Raw genomic sequence first — 20,594 nt, forward strand, 5'->3', positions numbered from 1 at the left:
AGCAGGTGGGAAAATGCCCAATTTTTACAGCAGAAATAAACATGTTTACAGCCTGGTACAAAAAACAGTTTTGTTATAAATAGCTAATTTTATTGTTCAGGATAACTGTACGAGGGTTACAATACTGTTTTAATTACAGTATATGAAGCCTTAAATCATAGGGGCCGAGGTGGATACGCTGAAAAGCATATAGCCTAGCTTCTGAGCTGTAGCTGGCCTGGTAGCTTCGAGCTAAATGGGTGTGTTTCAGCGACAAAGAATCATGCGGCCCGCCCATAGGCCTCAGCCATAGGACTCGGCTCGTTCGCGCTCCGCCTCTTTGCCCGCCTCTGGATAAGCCGACTTGTGAATTTCAAATATGGCGACCGCCAGCGCCGGAGCAATTTGGGCTTCATGGGTGACGTCACTGAGACTATGTCCATTATTTATACAGTCTATGGTTTAGTCCTACTGCCAGCCAAATGTCTGGTTTTCCTTCTTTAGGCTATCTTTGGGTTTTGCACATTTCTTTGGACAAAAAATATTTGAAGACAAGACATTAACTTAGGATCTGGGATCTTTATTTTTCTCTATTATCCAACAGTTCAGAGGCTAAATAAAAAAATCAGTTTTGCAAATTTTGCAGCAAGGAAAATAAACATTAGCTGCAGCCCTGATTTAATGCAGAAGACCTACATGTATCATTAGCCCTTCCTTCTTCTCATGATAAGCTTTGCCTTTTTCAGACTGCGATTGTAAATTAGCATTTGTTCTAAATGACTTTAAATCAATTAAAAGATACGTGACAGCTGGAAATCAATGCATTCTGAAATATCCTTCCTTTCTAGTTATGGTGATGGACGCTCTCTGGCAGCTTGAACTCAAAGTTGAAGTCGGCTTGTTTAGACATCCCGAACATGTCGTACATAACGTTACACAAACACTCTATTTTTGCGTTTGTTCACTGCTTTCGAGTCTCTCTGGGTCAAACTGGATGTAGAAGTTGTGCGGATTAGTGAAATGAACATTGACGTTTTCTGCTCGAGGATGATTGTTAGCGCTCTGGAGCAAAAACAAGCATGGCTGCAGCCTCATTATCCTGCTCACTGCTACATGCTCTGAATGGATAAATAAGTCTCCGCTCGCACTGAGAGGCTCTGAACTCTGAGTTTGTGGGGCTCACAGAGCTCTGAGGAGCAGGACCTTGTGTTCACTGCTGTTTGTTGAGGTGATGGATGGAGCTCATCGGTATTCAGGGTCTCCGGCTCTGTCATGGACTCTGTTGGCACTTTGCTTTCACCAGAAGCGTAAAGAAGTGGACAAAGCAGGTGAATGAGCCGTGCTCTAACCCCCTCTGTCTCTCTGGTGCCAAGTATCAGTCTGCCTATCATGTCAGCGGTGATTAATTGTGCTTGACAGAGCCAAGGCCTCGGCTCTCCAGAGGTTTTTTTTTTGTAATCTTTTGAGACTTTTTACTGCTGTCAGATTCACAGTTTATTCACCCTGAATGATAAAGCTGACACTGCGGCTGGATGGATGGGCTGTTGGAGGATCTCCCTCCCTCTAAATCGTCCTCTGGTGGAAACGATTAAACATTCAGTTGATGGGAGGATATTTTATTGAGATGAAAAGCCATAACCCATCATTCAGCTGTCAATATCAAAGTGCTGCATTACACCCCTTTTATTTTTTCTGTAATAGATCTGTTATTTCTCGATTTGGTACTACATTAACTTTAAAGGGCCAGTTCACCGATTTTCAACCTCAGTCCTGTCATGCTATCATGGGGAGCTAATGCCATTATGGTGGAAGAAAATGCAATTTCACTCTGTGCCTTTGGAGGACGTTATCCGCTTTTCCAATGAACCCTGGAAAACCTCCACCAGACTATGTAAAACACGTCATCTGGTGGAGGCCAAGGAGCTCACTAAACTACACTTCCTCAATCTAGGACGCCGCCTCCGATGTCACGTCTCGTTCAAAATCAGGTTTGACATGTAGACTGCAGACCTGAAGATTTTTTTAGACGATCCACTGGTATGTTCTCATCGTTTTTCAGATTCTGTCCCGCTCTGAGCCGTTTCCTGCAGTGAAACGGTCGTATTTAACTCCAGTGTCTCTCGCTGGGCCGTTCCTTTCAGAGGGAGGGGCGCAATGCATGCTGGGTGTTGTAGGAATGTAGAATGGGCGAAACCACGAGCTGTTTGTACAACTTTCTCCACAGCTATTGCGCCAATTTCAAATATTATTGCGTCTATCGATTCCAGAGAACACCAGGGGCGAACATCACGTCCTCGCACATATTTTCCTCCTCTTATCTTGAAGCCTAACATTTCCTATTTTAATATCTATTCATCATAACAGGACTTCTATAGTCATAAAACAGAGGTTGTGTTGTCTGCTGCAGGTGTGCTGTAGCTCTGACGTCTTGAACCCAACACTGTTAGATTCAACGTATGCCACTTATTCACAAATGTCAACTTTATTCTCCTGTTTATCTGGATGCCTGAGATGTAAATTCCTGGAGAAAACTGCTCCTACCCTCCATAGGATGTGGAGTCTGACAGACAGAGAAAGGAGGCGTGTTTGTTGTTGTGCAGTTTGTGCCGAGGAGGAAGCTGCAGCAGTTTAATATTCAGGAAAGCTCTCTGTTGGACACAGCCGGGGTCAGTGTCGAGGTTCAGTGCCTGCAGAGTCCAGCAGGTATTCAACATTTAGCTCCATTTTCCTCTGAGCTGTCTGTGTTTGTGCTCCACTGGTCACACTTTCAGGGACGTCGCCTCTTAAATGCCACAGCTCCGCCGAGGAAGAGCGACCCGTGTTTTTAAACTCCTCCGCTCCCTCTCTCGCTCTCTGCTGAGTGTTTCCTCAGCAAGACTGTGCTCTCACCACACATTATCTCCTCAGGGATTACAGCACTCGGCGATGGAGCGCCGTCCCTCTTGTTTCAGCTCTTCAGACGGCTGTAATTCACCTGCTTTTTCACGCTGAGGGCTCCTCCACCTCCCACAGGAACAAGTGTCTGTCAGGCTGAGGCCTGCGGGGATAAAGACCATCAGGAGGAGATCAGAGGACCAAAGAGCTGGAGGCTGCAGAATGAATTAAATATGCATGAAGCTCAGAACCATTTTATTACTCACAATAGAATCATTAAAGATTGCCTCTAATATGTAATGTGAGTGCACATCATCTTAAAGATAACTGCTGTAACAAACTGGCCTACACAGATCATTTCATCTTCTCAGAGTCACTGAGGCCGAGCTGGAGGCGTTCTTTAATAAATATTCATCGATTTAAAAACTCATCTGTTTAACATACATTCAACAAGTTTCTTTAGATGTTATTCTGCAATTATTATCCTCTATGCAGCATGTTAAGCTCTCTTTCTTTATTACAGAAGAATTTATTGACTATTGTCTTTCTTGTTTGAATGCCGTGATACTCGTCTTTCAACGATAAAATCATCAGGCTGTGGTGGATAGAAAGGCAGATGAAGATGGGGATGTTGACAGAGTAATCGAAGCTAAAGCCTCGTCAGAGTTGTGGGCCGGATCGGCCCGCAGCGTGATTCATAGTAATTGGCTCTTGTCTCAGCGGTGGAGAACAACATCCATTAACAGAGAGGCTTTAGACGGAGGCAGCGTTAGTTTGACTTTACAGTTTGGAGCTCGAGAGGAAAGCTGTGAATATTTACTGAGCTGAAGTTCACGAGTTTGTATCTGTGTGTGTGTGTGTGTGTGTGTGTGTGGGCTGTACTGTGTTTACTGTTTAGTGCACTGTTTCTCCAAATGATAAATCAAATAGCCATGTGATACAGCGGCAGTGACTCACTGAACAAGAAGTTCTTGTGAGCTTTGAATCTTTTTTAATATATTTTAATGTAAAAGAGAATTGGGGTTGAAATAAAGGCTTAAAGTAATCGTGAAGATTTTCATATAAATAAATGTCTGTAAGGTCACCAGCTATCACCAAATGAGGAAACACAATGGTGATTAAGCCTGTGGCCCACTGATGAAAGCCTTTGCATTTGCAGTATTACAGACTGGGTGTGAAAAATCCCGGCGCCCAGTTAGTAACGCGTTATCCATCAGCCAGCAGTGGTTGGTCTGCCAGAGAGGGTAGGCGGAGCTAAGCGGCTGCTTTTCCGCTCTCTGCAAGTGTTGCGAGTAAACAGTAATCTACTATGGCGGAACAAACAAAGAAAAGATGGATGACTACAGATACAACTTCAACAAGAAGTGAAAATCCTAAGAAGAAGAAACAAACTCGACGCTCAGATGAAGCAAACAGTCTGAAAAGGAAAGCGACCGTCAGCCAGGAAAATCAAGAGTTACAACCGGAGCCAACCGTGGACGTCACACATGCAGCACTGTCTGGATATCTGGGAAGTGTGCTCCCGCAATTACCGTTTATCGACCTTAGGAGCCGCCAAAGAGACAAAACTGAGCTCTTTGAGATTACAACTTAAATCAACCTCCTCCTCTCAAACACACTTATGGAAAAAGACAATTTTAAAGTTACACACTTTCATACTGTTGGGAAAGTTTCCCCGAGATCAAACAAGGAGAGGAACGTCCTCTGAAAGTGCAACAACAAATTGTTCAGATAAAGCCAAACTTAAATCCCCCATTTTTGTACCTTCTCAATCGGTCACATCAATCACAAACTCTTCTGTCAGGCTGTTCCAAGCAGTCAAAATTGTTTTTGCACCCCGTTAACTTTTTCCCAGCTCATCATCGTTTGTGACAGCGGTTCGTCTTGGCAGCGGTCAAACTTTCCCTGGTTTATTTCTGCCCAAAAGACCTTAGTACCTTTGTTGCAGCAAAACATATAGCCTAACACAAACCTCCAGAAACTCTCTTGCAATTTCAACTGGACTAACACGTGAGTGATTATCTCTAAAAGTAACAACAGATTCGGAGTTATCGGGGCTGTGTTGTGACTCGGTGCTGGAGCAGGGCTATGATACTCTCTCCATTCAAACTTAGTATCTTCTGTTGTCACTATTTAGTCCTTAAATGTGACAACCCCTTTTTTTCAAGTCTTATTTCCATAAAAGATCTTTTATTAAGGCCGATTTGGTCACTTTCATTGAACACTTTATTTTGGCTGTGAGTCAGAGCTGCTGCACGGTTGGGAATGTGTTCTCCGGAGATAAAAAACGATTAAAAGGCCAATTATTTCACATTATGTGTAACGTTTATTTTGCAGTCGATCATCCGTGAACCGTTAAAGGATGAAACGTGTGAAGGTTTCTTCTGACACGGCTGATTCGTCTCCATCAGCACCCGGCCTGTAATGAGCCAGTCAGGACACCATTCATCTCCACAACACGACATGATTGCAACATTCATTTATCCAAGTGGACATTATTACACTCTTCATTTGTCTAATATGGTGCCATTACAGCTGAAAGACCTGCTTCCACCTGGGGAACATTAGACCCGCTTAGACTCTGCTATTCCAACATTCAAAGACTGAGCAGAAAGGATGGAGCAGCTGTTATTACTGATTCTGGTGTTATTTAAAGGCGTTGCATTTCCATGTATTACATTACTATAATAAATCCTGTCAGCCTTACAGTGGATGAATGCTGATCATATTGAGAAGAAGTCTGCATTTCACCTCTCAGCGTCAGTGAGCTCCCGTTCTGCAGTTCTTCACTCAGGCTAAACGATGATAATCCACCTCCAGCTGTGTGTGATATTGTGCTTTTTACTGTTGATCTCTGCTCTCTGAACCCCTCAGCTGTGTTTGGCTGCCTCTTTCCATCAACGTCTATGAATTTCAACCTGAAAAAATGTGATATTCATGCTCAAAGTGGAGTCATTCCTGTATCAACCGTCTTCTCTCTGTTCGGTGAGAGACTGGAGCGTAAAAGTCAAAGGCCTGTTTGCACTTAGCTGACATTAAACCTGCAGCTCAAAGATAAAGCTGCACTCCTCTTCAGCTGCTCAATGGTGTCTATCCAGGCTAGAAAATGTGTTGCCTCTGCTCAGTTACCTCTCCTATTCTGCTTTGATGAACCAGTAAGTGCTGAATCACTCAGGATAAGTGTTTTAGTACTTATGTTGTACCATTTCCACTATTCGGAGCCTCTGGGCGGATGGAAGGATGCTGTGGAAGGGATGTTTTACGAGAACTTCATCTTCCCCAAACTTTTTGGGAGCCACCAGTGTCTCTGGCTGCATGCAATAGTTAGATTACAATAATACATATATACTTTTATAATATTGTTTTTGTCCGAGCAATCAGAGTTATGGAGTTCCAACACCGGCAGAAACACCATAATCGACAATAGAAAAGAAGGCAAAGGTCAGAGCAACCAGTTTGCTACATCGCTGTTTGATAAGGAATCCATAAGCCCAAAACGTGCATATATTACAGCGAAGGTTTTCCTCATATCCATCAATACAATCGATGCAACTCTATCCTTTAAGTCAAGTTGGTTGCCTGGTGGTTTGACCAACAGAGTCTTTGAATAATTGCATTTTCAAAACAGTGTAGGTACAAGAGACGAGCGAATCCCTAACCTTGTGCTTCTTTCTTCTCTGTGATTGGTTTGCAGAGGTGTGTGACAGCGCGCTGGTGTCCAATCTGCTGCCGTCGTCCTTCAGAAGCTCCTCCCAGCTGTCCAGCAGTCACGCTCCGGGCTTCGCCAAACTCAACAGGAGAGACGGTAAGGAAGAGTTTCAGCCTTGGAGGGTAGATGAGAGGATTATAAACTGGGTGTGTTGAGCTGAGGAGCTAACGCACGGCATGACTGGAATGAACGGCATCGTTTTGGTGCACAATAGAAAACATCCTCTACACTGCATGACAAGACTGATATCTGCTGCAAGTAGGGCTGAAGTGTAGCTGGTTAAAGGGTTTAATATGCTCAGTGTGACAATAGACACTTTCGAAAAGAAACAAACTTAAAAAGGGATAGTTCGATTTGTCTGAAGTCGGGTTGTATGAGATACATACAGTGGATGCCGCTCAGCACGGCCCCGGTGTTTAGAAACCGGCACGGATGCTAGGCTTTATGCCGTCCACTTACAAGGACGTCTCGCCTAAAAATCTAAACACTTCACACATGAAGGACACATATGAACGGCACTTTGTTGTTTCCATAATATTGTATTTTCTTTAGTTTGTTGTCTCTTCTACAAACCGCTGACACAAACAGCTGATCCGACACCGTCATTGCAGGCGTAGTAACACGTATGCGTTTTGCGGTCCACACCAAGTAGTGCCAAATAAAGAGGCGTTCTTACTGAAAAGAGAAACACGGTGAACTATTCAAATATAGCGTACAGTCGATACCACTATTAATTTTTAGGTTGGACGTCCTTTTAAGTGGTTAAATTACTTGTGAAATTAACCTTATCTGCAGCGGCATAAAGCCTAGCATCCGGTTTCTCAATACCAGGGCCATGCTGACCGGCATCTACTGTGTGTAGCACACTCCAAACAAACCAAACTATCCCTTTAATCCTCTTCATTCCCTGTGGAACATAAGGCTGCGACTATCTGCTTCCACCTGGTCCTCTCCTGTGCAGCATGTTGCGCCTCACCCCGCGTTAGGTCTGCTGTTTTCAGTTCCGAGATCACAGTTCTCCACCAGGTTGTTTTGGGCCTCCCTTGTTTCCTCCTACCAGGAATGTGGTCCTGGTTCATTCTGAGGACGGGCTCAAGCCGTCGGAGGCGTCAGTTTTTAATTTCCAGCACCACATTGCAACAGTTTGTGTTTCTGTACAGGACCTTGTTGGAGATCTTTTCTGGCCATGTCGCTTTCATGTCGCTCTCAAAGAAACCCTCTGGCATTATCCTACAAACATACGCTCTATAATCAACCCAAACCATTACTGGTAACCATTAAAGTGTTTCGTGTGTTTGTTGACTACAGATCTGAAGAATGTTTTGACTAAACAAGGTTGGACGCTATCTCCAAGAAATGCTCCTGTGGCTTGTATTAGTGGGTATGAACAAACGATCTACTTTGCCTCTTAGCAAACAAGTCCAGCTATGCCATCATGTAACCTTCAAGCTACAAAGAGACTCCAAATTGTATGTTTTTGTGGACAGTGTTAGTGTCTTTTTAGCTTGTAAAGTGTATGCACTTTATTTGAAACATGAATTGCTTCCCTGTTTTGTGTTTAAACTTGTATTAAGCCTGGAGATGACGAGCTGGCAGGGATTCATGCTAATGCTTCTATTATGTATGCAACTAAATGTGGACTGAGAATGATCAAAATGACCTCTTTGATCGTTTTGTTTGTAGTGCTCTGCAGAAACGGAGCTCAGCGCAGGAAAGACTTTATTTAAGCTCAAAGCACAAAACGTAACTTAAAGGAAAGTTTTCACTTGATTCACAAAGACCGACTGAAAACTCACCAGTGACTAGTTTAGAGCGAAGCAGAGGATCAGAATAACTTGAAAGAGACGCAACAGAATAAAACAGAGAACAAGCAATAGTTTGCTTTGTCCCGGCTTTATTCTCTACAGATGCTGTGTGTGTTGCCAGAAGGATAAATGCTGTTTGTTCATCCAACATAAAAACCCAGCAGGGAGCCCTGTTCTGGATGCTGATGTGAGGCTCTGACAAAGTGAAGATCCTGGTTTGTTGTGGAGCTTTCTGCAGGGAGCGAGCTTCACTGCTTCATCCCCACATCAAAGCTCAGAATCAGCTGGGGGGTGAGATGGGTCTAATATGGATCTGAATAACTTTCACCACCTGGCGAACTACGGGAAGCAGAGTGTGCAGAACACGAGGGAAAGCTGCTCCACATATGTGATGCACTTTTGCCATCTCTGTGAGTCAAGTGGACTTATTTCCACTGCAGTCATTTTAATGATGCAGCAACATCATTGAATCTTCACTCAATCGTGAATCCAGTGTGCGGGCGGAGAAGTGCCGTCGTGGAGAATTTTGGGGGTTTTTTTTGTGGTTGGAGCTACGTGGTGCAACTGGAAACAGGGTGAGGTGGAACTTGGAGGAATCAGTTGGTAACAGCCTTGGTGTGCCATTCTTTCCACCTCGTGGAAAGAATGACTCATCCTTTCATAACATAGTTATGTAAGTGAGGGTTCCAGGATTGCAAATACAGCTTCAACTAGCCCACATTTGCCGGAAAGAATGGACGTCCCGTTACGTTTTTCCCTCCTTTATGTATTCTTTTCAGGGCTGCACGATGGTACAGTGGTTAGCGCTGTCGCCACAAAGCTAGAAGGTTCCTGGTTCGATTCCCGGTTCGGACGTAGAGGGTCTTTCTATGTATATATTCTATCGAGATCACAAGATCGCGGGAGAACTACATTATCGCACGAGGACTGCGAAATCACTCGATAAAATCAACGTTAAACAGAGCAACATACTAACAACAGTTCAGTTTGCTCCTCCGAGGTTGATTTTCTGCTCATCTGGAGATCATTCTGTGATTTTTGTGCTTCTACCATGGAGGAGTACACTACTTAATTAAAAGTGCTCTTTTTTCAGGATTTCAGTGTGTTGTTGTTATGAAAACGTGAGTCTGTACCGGTCTGTACATGGTGTTTTATTTTGAAATGACCGGATGCTGTATGCTGCTTTCGTGTGTGACTTCCTGTTTGGAACGATCTGCTCTGTTCAGCTTGACGCGTGCTTGAAGCGGCCTCCGTCACAAACAGACCCGGCGCGTATCTTTAGCAGAGCAGAGCGGAGAGACGCTTCTGGGACGCGCCGGAGACGTGCAGTGGAATCACAAGCATTGGCTTGAATAGCTATTACTGGTGAAGCATGTAGCATGTAAAGAGTCAGATGTTTCCCTCAGAAGTTGGTGGAGACCAACAACAGAGCTAAAAGCAGAGCGGATATTGGACTTGCGTTCATCAGGTGGACACAAACATAGATTCAGTATCAGCTCTATAGTGTCATAATTTGTAAACAAGTGGCAAAAAAATCAATTTCAGCTACTAAATATTAAAATAAATGAATAATACTTATGACCTCCATAAACCAGCTTTATCCTTTATAACATTATCTGTTGAAGAGTATTTTACAAACCTGCAGTAGTAGACCTCGAACAGCCTGTGAACAGATTCACCAGACTTCCTCTCATTAATAATAATCATGTCAATATGAGAAAAAGCCGGGATCAGGAGTGGGAGCGTAATACATGACTGAGTGACTTCTGATAGCATCATAAGCCACCGCCTCACTGCTGCATTTCTCACATCGAGCCGCAGTCGTTGGCAGATTAGGGGAGCTGTTTGTGTCACATTTCCTCCCCAGCTGTATTAACGGTGCAAAGCCGACACGATTCCAGCTGTTTGCTGAGGAAATCGATGAATAAGTGAACGTCTCATTTCCATCCCTTGCTGCCGCCGCTTACTCGCTGCCTCCTCCAGTTGCTCTCAGAGGAGCAGCTTCGCTTCCAGTTGATTTACTCACTAAATGAATGGATTATCAAAGCCCTGGAATACTGCCTAAGATTAATACAGGTATTATATACACGGGTGTGTGGATCCTAGATTTTCACAAAGGACCATAATCAAAGTGTCATTAATTTAACTATAGAGTTTTATGTCCAACTATCTAAATGTATGAACTCTGCAGCTGTGTTTTGGCCTCAGGCACTAAACCAAAGCTTATTTGTGTTTTAGACCTTAAACTGGTGAAGCTGAAAACACTGGAGGCATAAGTCTGACTACAAGCTGTGCGAGGAGCCTGATGCATAATATCCTGTATAAATCAGATTGTGAAAAACGTCATAAGAGTTTTCCGTGTTTGAAATGGTTCAGTTGGTGCTAAATTAGATTATAGTATTGTTTAGTCACCTTTACTCTGGAGCAACACATTTAGTGTTGAAGGCTCGTCAGCAGCGATCAATGTGTTTCAAAAGGCAACTTTCAAGAAGAAGACAGAAGAAGAAGTAGGAAGAAGAAGGAAGAAGTAGGAAGAAGAAGGAAGAAGAAGAAGACAGAAGAAGAAGAAGTAGGAAGAAGAAGGAAGAAGAAGAAGACAGAAGAAGACAAGAAGAAGAAGAAGAAGAAGTAGGAAGAAGAAGGAAGAAGAAGAACACAGAAGAAGAAGTAGGAAGAAGAAGAAGAAGAAGAAGAAGTTATTAATCCACCAGGGGAAACACACATGCACAAACCGGACCCTATGGACATGCATTGATGGAGAGATGTCATAATGAGGGGGCAGAGTGAGGACATGTGCCCCTCGCAGTTCACATTGACAGTGGTGAACTGGCACCAGCTACGGGTCTTAACTTCCAGCCTTGGTCCTCAAACTCTTTGCCACCATTTGGCAATACATCGCGGCGTTTTCCTTTCTTTCCGTTTGACTGGCGGTGTTGTCCTTCCGGTTCAAAGGACAGACCAGTCCAATCAGCGGCGATTCATGTCGCTCGAGGGTACCTACCTTTTCCCGTTTGGTTAATGTCGTTGTGTTTTCTGATTTGCCTTTGTGATTAGCACTTCAGGGCCACCGTACCCATCGGCTATTAATCTCTATAAACAGACATCTGCATGCTAACAGCTAACAATCTGTTCTAGATCTAAAAATTAACTTGAGAAAACTTCCCTTGGCGCTGTGTCAAGAAAGCTGTTCAGTGTTCAGATTTCCCGACTTCCTCGAATGCATCAGAAATGATCGATCCGACCTCCGTTCAACAAACAAGCATTTTAAAAGTAGTTTTCTTCTCCTCCTGAGACCTGACAGAGCTTCATTTTGACTTTTTACTAATCTGCATCATGATGTTGAAATTTCGGCAAAAGGTAAGACCCGTTAATTAAAGTCAATCACACAAAAAACAGTTTCTCTTTCTGTAGCAATGCAGCACACGGAAAAGGAACGCCCGGCATGTTCACGTTGTCCCCAGAGGCTATATCGTCATCAGACTGTAGCTGATGGGATCCGAGATTGCTGCAATATTAATGTGACATACACTGTAAACATATACTGAAAGAAGCACAGCCAACTCCTCAGTGTCTTTTAGTCCAACCGGACTGTGATCAAGACATTTCTCTGGTCACCATGATCAATCAAAAGGAAGACCTGCCCTGAAGCACACCCGGCTTTACCATCCTTTTTACTCAGAATGGGACCATCACTCGGAAAATGCTTCATTTAAGAAGACTGAAACTTGTGACTGAGACCTTATACTCATTAGGAAGATGAGTGTAGGAGAGTATTGAGTGAATGTTTACAGAGGTAATAAATCAAGTGGAGTGGCCTCCTGCTGGCTGGAAAGACAACAGGTTAAAGGCTCTTCCACGTTGTCTTCAGACCTGGAGGCTACATCTTCTTTCACACAAGAAATACACCTATTGAGTCCAACTCTCTGTGTGTGCCTGTTGCACTCCATTCTTCAAGTGGATTTGGACTCAAGTTTACTGGAGTTGTTGCTTCCCCCACCAGGCACCAGCCTTTCTGTAATTGCAGCCAGTTGATGCAGCCTGTAGTACTACAGTGTATTGAGACCTGCGGTGTGCATAACAGATTATGACACGCTGAACAGACAAAGGCTTCAGCTGAAACGTCCACAATCTCTCTTCTATTTGCCACATTGTTTTATCACACACGGCTCAGCAGTGATAAATGTGTTTGCAGGGCGTGCATGGAGAGACATACTTTCTTTATATTTCAGAGGTCTCACGCTTAATATTTTGTGCATGCACATCATTTCCACAGCGAGGCCCAGATTTGGCTTTTAAAGCTGTGGCAGGCGGCTGATTGGAGATGAATGTCTCTTTCACAAAGAACCTGCAGGATGAATGATTCACTGTTTTGGCTCACCACCGCATCGTTTTCATCCTCACTCTGTCCTATTTTTCATTTTTATTTCCCATTTTTCTTTGTATCTTTCATCTCTACCCCCGCCTCTTTTTTCTCTTGCTTTATATTAACCTCTTTAACAACAGAACAAAGTCCTCACAGAATAACGATTTAAGTTTCACTCACATTTCTATCTGTAATTTATCCCGCTTTGTCATCTTGGCAGAAGTTAACGGCACTTTCAGGTTTCTTGACAATAATCAGCGATGTGGCTGCAATTATGCTGCAACATACTTTAACCTGAAGTGTGCCACAGTAATCACTAGATGAGTGGGTTGTATTGGACTTTTCTTTTGTTTTGTGTCCAGCTTGGCGACTAATCAAGTATTGATTTGCACGAGCATGATCAGTGTGTCCTGTATTGTGGATTTCCGATGTTACTCTTAAACATCGAGTGGGAATTTGTAGTAATTTGCCAGCGGGAGACATCCGATGTTTTCCTGCCTCCTGCTGCATCGGGCCCATTAGGACTCTGTCTGGCTGACATGTTATCAGGCCGCTGAAATTACCATCCAGACTTGTTATTCTCATGCAAATTATTAGCTCTCACCCCAGGCCTAAATGGAACAGTGTGCCTGTTACCTCTATCTTCTTCCTTTCAGCTACCTGTCCATCCATAGCTCTGCTTGTTCTCTATCCATCCCGCTGGCTCTCTCCCCTGCCTGTCCAGCCTTTTCCGTTCCGCATGACTCTCTCTGTGTGTGCTCCCGTCTTTCCTCTGGACCTGTCAGGTGGAATATCGGTGCATTATTAATGATTCAGCAGTCCTTTCTTTACTTATCCATCCATCTGTTCCTTATAGTGAAGCTGCTGTCCAGAGAGGACTCTCGTCAAGCTTGGTTTGCCTTCAACGGTAACGCAGAAGGAGATCTGTGCAGCCTGACTGGCTCTCGTCCTTACCTGTTACACTACCTGTACTGCTCTAATAACAAGACGGAGACAAATTGAGTTGGTGTCAGGTGTCAGAGTCCTTACAGGTGAAGTGGATCTCTGAGGTATGGGGGATGAAGAGAGTGGTAAGCCCACCTCAGATTCAGTTATATGTTTGTCTTCCAAGACAAAAATTAAGCATAGCTTATAATTGAGTCCAATCCAACCAATCACAGCTTTTGTTTTCTCCATCTGGTATTTCTGTAGCTTTGTGGGCGAGATCTATATTTTTATTTTTGAGACAGTGCATGCTAGTCTCTGCGCAGCCTTCAGCTGTCACATTTCAAGCTATAGGCATCATGTAAGAAATGCAGACGCACTGGCAGAGCGGGTTGAATAAAAGGTCAGCGATTTATGGTTGGCAACTTGAAGACTTGTGAAAAGGTAAACAAGGTCTGACAGGAGAGAGAAGCAGGAAGGCTGGTCACAGACAGCCTGAAGATTGTTGAAAACAGTCGGTGAAGGAAACAGGAAGCAGGTTTTTGCAGAACAAGAAAGGTGGTGGACAGGCAAGAGGGGAAGCAGAGGACAGGGAACACCCTGGTATACAGAGACTTAATGAAGGAACAAGGCACAGGTGAGGTTCAGTGAGGAAATCATGGACAGGTGTGCAGGTGAGGAAGCGGCTGGCAAGAGGTTGGAAACTTTGAGGGCATCTGGTGGACAGGTTTGGAACGACAAGAGAATGGGGAGAAAGAAAGGAAGACCATGACGACAGCACATGTTGCTCAGGTGCCTCAAAATGAATTGCCAGTTGTTTGGACGTTTCTGTTACTGTCACCTCGGTGCGGTTCGTTTAGGTGGTGTGAACGCGGACCAAACAACCGCACCGTGGTCCGCTAGAAAAGATGGGTCTCGGTCCGTTTACAAACAAACCACGGTCCGGTTTGATTCTGGTGAGAAAGTAAACAGACTTAAAGTAGGACCAAATACAGGAAACAAACATTAAACTGTGCATTGTAGTATGTTTAGGGGTGCTGACATTTGCAGAGACACACAGCGAGATGAGTAGAGGACAGACGACGGGGAGCAATGAGGAAATAGAAATATGGGCTGACCAAACAATTTCACAAACACTTGTGGCAACACGCAAGAGCACGGAGGTGTTCAAAGTGTTCAGTGAGAAACTAAAGGAGAATGGAGCTGATCGATCTGTGGGACGGTGTGGGTTAAAAGTAAAAAACTCAGACAGCAAAACATTGAAAACGATCATGTTGAGTGTGATTGATCAGTGTGCTCTCTCGCTTTGTTTACTTCAGGGAGTTTCCCACGTGGAAATGCGGACCAATCAGAGAGCAGTTTCCCCGTGCATCAAAACTTTTGGTCCGCTGCTAAAAGCTGCCGTGTGAACACAAACCAAACTCGAGGCAGAATACAACTTTGTAACAGTTTGGTGTTTGATTCGGACCACACAAACAGACTTTAGGTGTGAATGCACCCTGAGACATTATTGTTTTAATTGCTGCAGGAAGACCAGATGTGACTGAGCCTTCACGCAGCATTAGCCGGTCGGACTTAAACTAAAATGATGTTTATGTATCTGACAGAAACGCTAGATAATGAGCCTTTCCCTGTTCCTTCATTGTAAAGCCGTAGCATAGGAGAGATTGGTGTTGTAATTGGCTGGCAGAGCAGTGATGTCACACTTCTGACCCTCATTAGATCTAGCTTCATTGCTCCGTGGATGGTTAGACTTGGTACCTTGACAGACACTGGGGGGGAGAAAGCACCAGGGAGATCTGTTTGATTTAAGGTGACAGCCGGAACAGAAAGCGTTCAGACCATCAGCCATCAGCTCACTTCTGTTTCAATTATATCTGACAGGGTGGACACAGTCGGTCTTTCTGACTCCGCTCGGCCTCTGAGTCCGTCTGATCTCTTCCTCTTTCCCTCTGCAGTGTGATGCTCATGAGTAAAGGTCAGAGTGTCTGCTCTTCTCTGTTCTTCTGTCACTGGACACGTCTGTTAGTCAAGTGCTTATTAGCTCTGGCCTTTAGCTCTTTACAGATCCGGCTCCAGCAGCCACCAGGCCGGCACTGATTCATTTTCACTGCTGAGCTTTTCTCCTCGACCTGCCAGCACACATTGTTCACAGACGTTTTTGCACAAACGTAAGGGTATATGAGAACTTTTCCTTTTTCCAACTGCACTGCCCAGAAACGAGAAAGTATAGAATTGCTTTAACACATAGAAAACGAAGATAGATTTAACTATAAGTTAATGCAAAACGTATCTCTCTCAAGAACACTTACCAGAGATGCCTCTGCAACAAGGCTGACCTTTGGATCCCAAAGATGTTATGGACCTAAAATTTTAACTTCTTATTTTTTTTTAACATGTTTAATTTATTTGCTTTTGTGGCATTTTGTTTTTTGGACGTTTCAGACAAGACAGCCTCAGGAAAAAAAACAAGCAAAGCAAATGTCATGGACTTGAATACTCGGAATTGTAGTCTTCTCAGACGGGGGGCGACACTAACACACATTATTATTATTTTTTTTGTTCAGCCATAGTAGATTACTGTTTACTCGAAATGCTTACAGAAACCGGAAGTTGGTGCAGCCGCTTAGCTCCGCCTACCCTCTCTGGCAGACCAACCACTGCTGCCTGATGGAAAACGCGTCACTAACTGGGCGCCGCTTGTAATTTTTTTCCACGAATGTTGCCACAGACACCCAGTCCATAAAAATACAATATCCTGCAAATGCAAAGGCTTTCATCAGCTGGCCATAGGCTCAGTCACCATTGTGTTAACTCATTCAGTGACAGATAGAGACTTAAAAGACATTTATTAATATGAAAAAGTTTAAAGTTGTTACTTCAAGTTAAAATTAACGTTAATGATGCATTCAGTCTTGCGCCGCTGCTCTGCAATGCAAAGGTTTTTGTCTCGGTGGTTATATATCTCCGGGAACTCACATACAGCAAGAATCAGTCTCGCATTCATTGTGATTTTTGTGGTTGCTACTGCGTGTCGCGTAGAAAAAAGTTCAAGAACTGCATGAGACGAGCGCGAGCGCAACATTTTCACGGGATTGCGCCCGCTTGTTGCTCTGCCTGTCTGACTGCCTGCGCCTCCCTACCTGCCCGCTCGCCTTGAAAATGAATGACTTGGCACGTCAATCGCCCCTCGTCAGCACGGACCTTAAGTCTGCGAAGGTCTGTGCTGACCCTTTTGCCAAATATCATGAACAAACTGATCATCATGAACACATCATACATGTAAACGGCCATCTCGGTTGTTTCTAGAAACAATGTAATTGTATCAAGCTGGCTGATAAACAGAGGTGATTGGCCCGACCTGAATCAGGACTGATGGAAATCTGTCTGAACTGGGGAGCAGTAAGCCATATCTGCCAAAGCAAATGAAACATGCTTGTAGCTTGTTTGGTTCCCAGGCGAGGATTTCCTCCTTCAGGTCGGGAGTGTTTGGTATCCCGACATAGATCCAACGCTCTGGGCTCCAAATCGAGTAAAATTGAGCGTGAGATTAACAACCAGGTTGGATCGGGATCAGAACTCAGCATTATCTTGACCTTGAAAGCGTCAGCTGATGCATGTTTATTGCATACTGTGGAAAAGTTTCAACACTTCCTGGTGGTTCCCTCTTCTTGGGCCATTAAGATTAGGCCCTCGGGTGGCCGCTGGACCACACTGAAAAGCAGAATTTGTCTTACAAGTATTTCTTTTTGTGATGGATTCGTGTGGGAAAAAAAGAGCTTTAAAGGCCCATGGGCATCGCATGGCCTTCAGTTGTGACCGAACAGCTCAGTGCTGTCTTCTGGAGGCTTCGAATACTTTGAGTTTGTAGCTTTGTTTCAAAGTGCTTCCTGCTGGTGCAGCAAAAAGCCAACAACAGCATGGTTACACGAGAACAAGTGACATTTATACTGTTGGTTCTTTTAATGATTTTCTCTTCGGCTCAAAGTGTTTGTGTGTGTGCTGTCTGTCCTCTGTCCTTGGTATTAGTGGTTGTGTATGTTGTGCTTTGCTCTCTTTATTGTCTCTGTTTGCCAGAGCTCAGTGGGACACTGGTCAGCAGCCTGCTCCTTCAGAATCGTCCATCTGGTGTTTGAGCTTTGAGGCATCTATTGGCCTGACAAAGCACTTTCCAACACACACACACACACACACACACACACGCACACACATTCTGGCTCCTTCTTTCTCTTGTAGCAGTTTCTCTGTATCTGAAAACACAGACAAATTTAATGACATGAGCTTGTATCCGGCTGATCAATAGCAGCCCAGCCTTTATTGAAAGTGCTTTGGGATACGACACATTGTTACAAGCATTATGTGCAATAAGTAGAAACTGCTTCACGGCGTTATTGAAAAACTGCACTCTCAGACTGAGCCGCGTGTTTCTCCAAACTCTTTTTATTTCTTTCAATCTATTGACCTGGAATGCAGCCGATCAATATGTACCAACGATGCTCTTTATTGTTGATATATATTACAGGAAATAATACAAACCTGCAGTGCTACTTTAAAGCTAATCAATGCTTGGCACCACAACCTCCTATTGATGGTATTTTATATAGCAAAGGACCCAGATCTTGTAAACAAAGTGTACAACTAATCGATAGATCAAGCCTCAGCCTCTTAGCAATGCTATATTTGGGGAAAGGATGCAAATGGTTCTGTGCCACCCAATCAATGCATGGCCCCTCCGCCTCTTATTGATGATGTGCTGGTTTGGAAATGTAATAACTACACAGTAATGTGTGGAAAATTGTTTGTCATGAACTTAATCCAGAAAAACATCTCAGTGAAGGGGTCAAAGGAGATACAGGTGAGAGGTCCCGCCATGATGATGTCACGGCATTTGACAGAAAGTTACCTCATGTTTCAGGATAGAAAAACGCTCCATTATTTTCCTTTTGGAGGTCAAAGGGCATTCTGAGGAGAAAAACATAAAAGAACTGATTAAAGGACAGATGAAAACCAAGTACTAACGTCGTATCCAAAACTGGCTCTATTGACGACAATTTGGTCAGTTGGTGCAATGCCTTGATTCAGAGTGGAATATCTCCTCAACTCCTGGATGGATTTTCATTAACTGTTGCCTGGATATTCATGCTTCCACTCTGGATAAATGACAGTAGCGTTGGTGAGTCTTTGACTTTTCCTTAAGCCCCAGCATCGGGTCAATTTTTTATTTGTACAACATCATTTGCAGCTTAGCCAGTCCATACAAAAGTCATGGGCAATATCGTTACAGGATAAAGGCAGCAGGTTAACATACTGTACATTAGTCACTACAAATAAAAAAAGCAAAATCAGATCCACTGGATCCCCATCAGCCCCAGTGTGAGGGTACGCGCGACTGGCCTTCAACCAACCTTAAACGGCACATGTCACTCCACTGTTCATATCCCTCCGCTGGTTCCCAGTCGCTGCTCGCATCAAATTCAAACCCTGTTGGTCGCTTACAGAACAGCAAAAAAAACGGCTCCTGCCTACCTGAATGCCCTCATCCAGGTGTACACTCCGTCCCGCCCACTACGCTCTGCCAATGAAAGGCGCCTGGTACTCCCATCACAACAGGGCTCTAAGTCTCTTACTAGACTCTTCTCCTCTGTCGCCCCCCGGTGGTGGAACGAACTACCAAACTCCATTCGGTCCGCAGAGTCCCTTTCACCTTTACGAAGAAGCTAAAGACCTAGCTCTTTATGACCTCTGACCTTAATGATATTGATTATGCTGACTAGGATTTTCATGATGATGGCTATACTGATCTTGTTGATGTTGCTGATGATGATTGTTACACTTCCTGTCAGCACCAGTGTCCGATCGCACCTGAAGCTGTTTGTTGGCTCTTACTGACTCCGCCCCCTCCTGTCTCGATCGTTGCTTGTGTTGTTTTAACTCTCAGATGTACGTCGCTTTGGACAAAAGTGTCTGCTAAATGAAATTGTAACATTGTAAATAATCTGGTGAAGAAGGTAGCATTTATGACAATAAAACATTTGTGAGCGTGTTAGCATATCGATGCTATTAGTCACCCTTTACATGTGTAGATATAATGAAACATACAGGTAACTGACTTTATAGACGGGCACATACCAACTGGGACAATGCAGTGTTGAAGTATTTACAAACACAGGGTTTTTTCCATTTCCTGAAACGTGGTTTTGGAGATATGAGGTTTCTGCAATCTTTAAAAAAAAAAATAGCAACCCAAGTAATTGTTCTATTTACAGTAATTTTATGTTTTTAACCCATTAGAATAAAAAATTATCTTTGTCTTATAATTACATTTTCTGTGTAGGAAGGAGGGGACTACCTTTTGTTACGCACTGGACTCTCTCAATCCTTTATTATTTAACAATTGCTAAAATCACAGGTTGGAAGTGCTGAGAAAATTAACAGCCATGTAGAAAAAGTCTGTCAAACAGAGCGCCCACTGAACATCATTGCATTGTCCCAGTTAATCCAAATGTCAGTCCAAAGACAAACTTGAAACCCGGATGAAAGTAACGAGGCTGCAGGTTCACAAAGTGGGAACGATTCAACACCGGCAGAGCTTTCATTCATACAGACTAAAACATGTTCTGTTTCTAAAATGGCTATTTGGAAACATTCTTAAAATACACAGCGGCAATCTAACCTAATCATTTTTTTCAGATTCAGTTTCCGGCATTAAAAAAGCCTGCAGTGTTCTGGAATGAAAGCAATCATTTGTTTCAGCACGAGCAAAAGGCTCGACACTGTGCTCGATAATTGCATTGAAATAGATTTAAATGTGTGTTTCACAAAAGTGCGCTTTATTTTGGCTGCAGCAGTAAAATGTGATGCAAGCTTATACTTAAAGGTCAAGCTATTAAGTCGTCAGACACATACATTCACGGGTCACTCAAAAAGCTTATTGCATACC

General features: G+C 43.7%; 1 protein-coding gene across 1 annotated transcript in view; it reads left to right on the forward strand.

Annotated features, from left to right (window-relative positions):
- The window catches only part of LOC138611332 (contactin-associated protein-like 4), a 121,430-nt gene that overhangs the window by 27,599 nt on the left and 73,237 nt on the right, over positions 1 to 20,594 (forward strand). The window contains exon 2 of the mRNA XM_069684380.1: positions 6,548 to 6,658. Within this exon, the coding sequence (XP_069540481.1) occupies positions 6,548 to 6,658 (111 nt within the window). The remainder of the gene's footprint in view (positions 1 to 6,547; positions 6,659 to 20,594) is intronic.

The sequence above is a fragment of the Semicossyphus pulcher genome, unplaced genomic scaffold, assembly GCF_022749685.1.
Source record: "Semicossyphus pulcher isolate SPU_LCO1_2020_fin unplaced genomic scaffold, fSemPul1.0.p SCAF_7, whole genome shotgun sequence".
In the NCBI taxonomy this organism is placed as follows: Eukaryota; Metazoa; Chordata; class Actinopteri; order Labriformes; family Labridae; genus Semicossyphus; species Semicossyphus pulcher.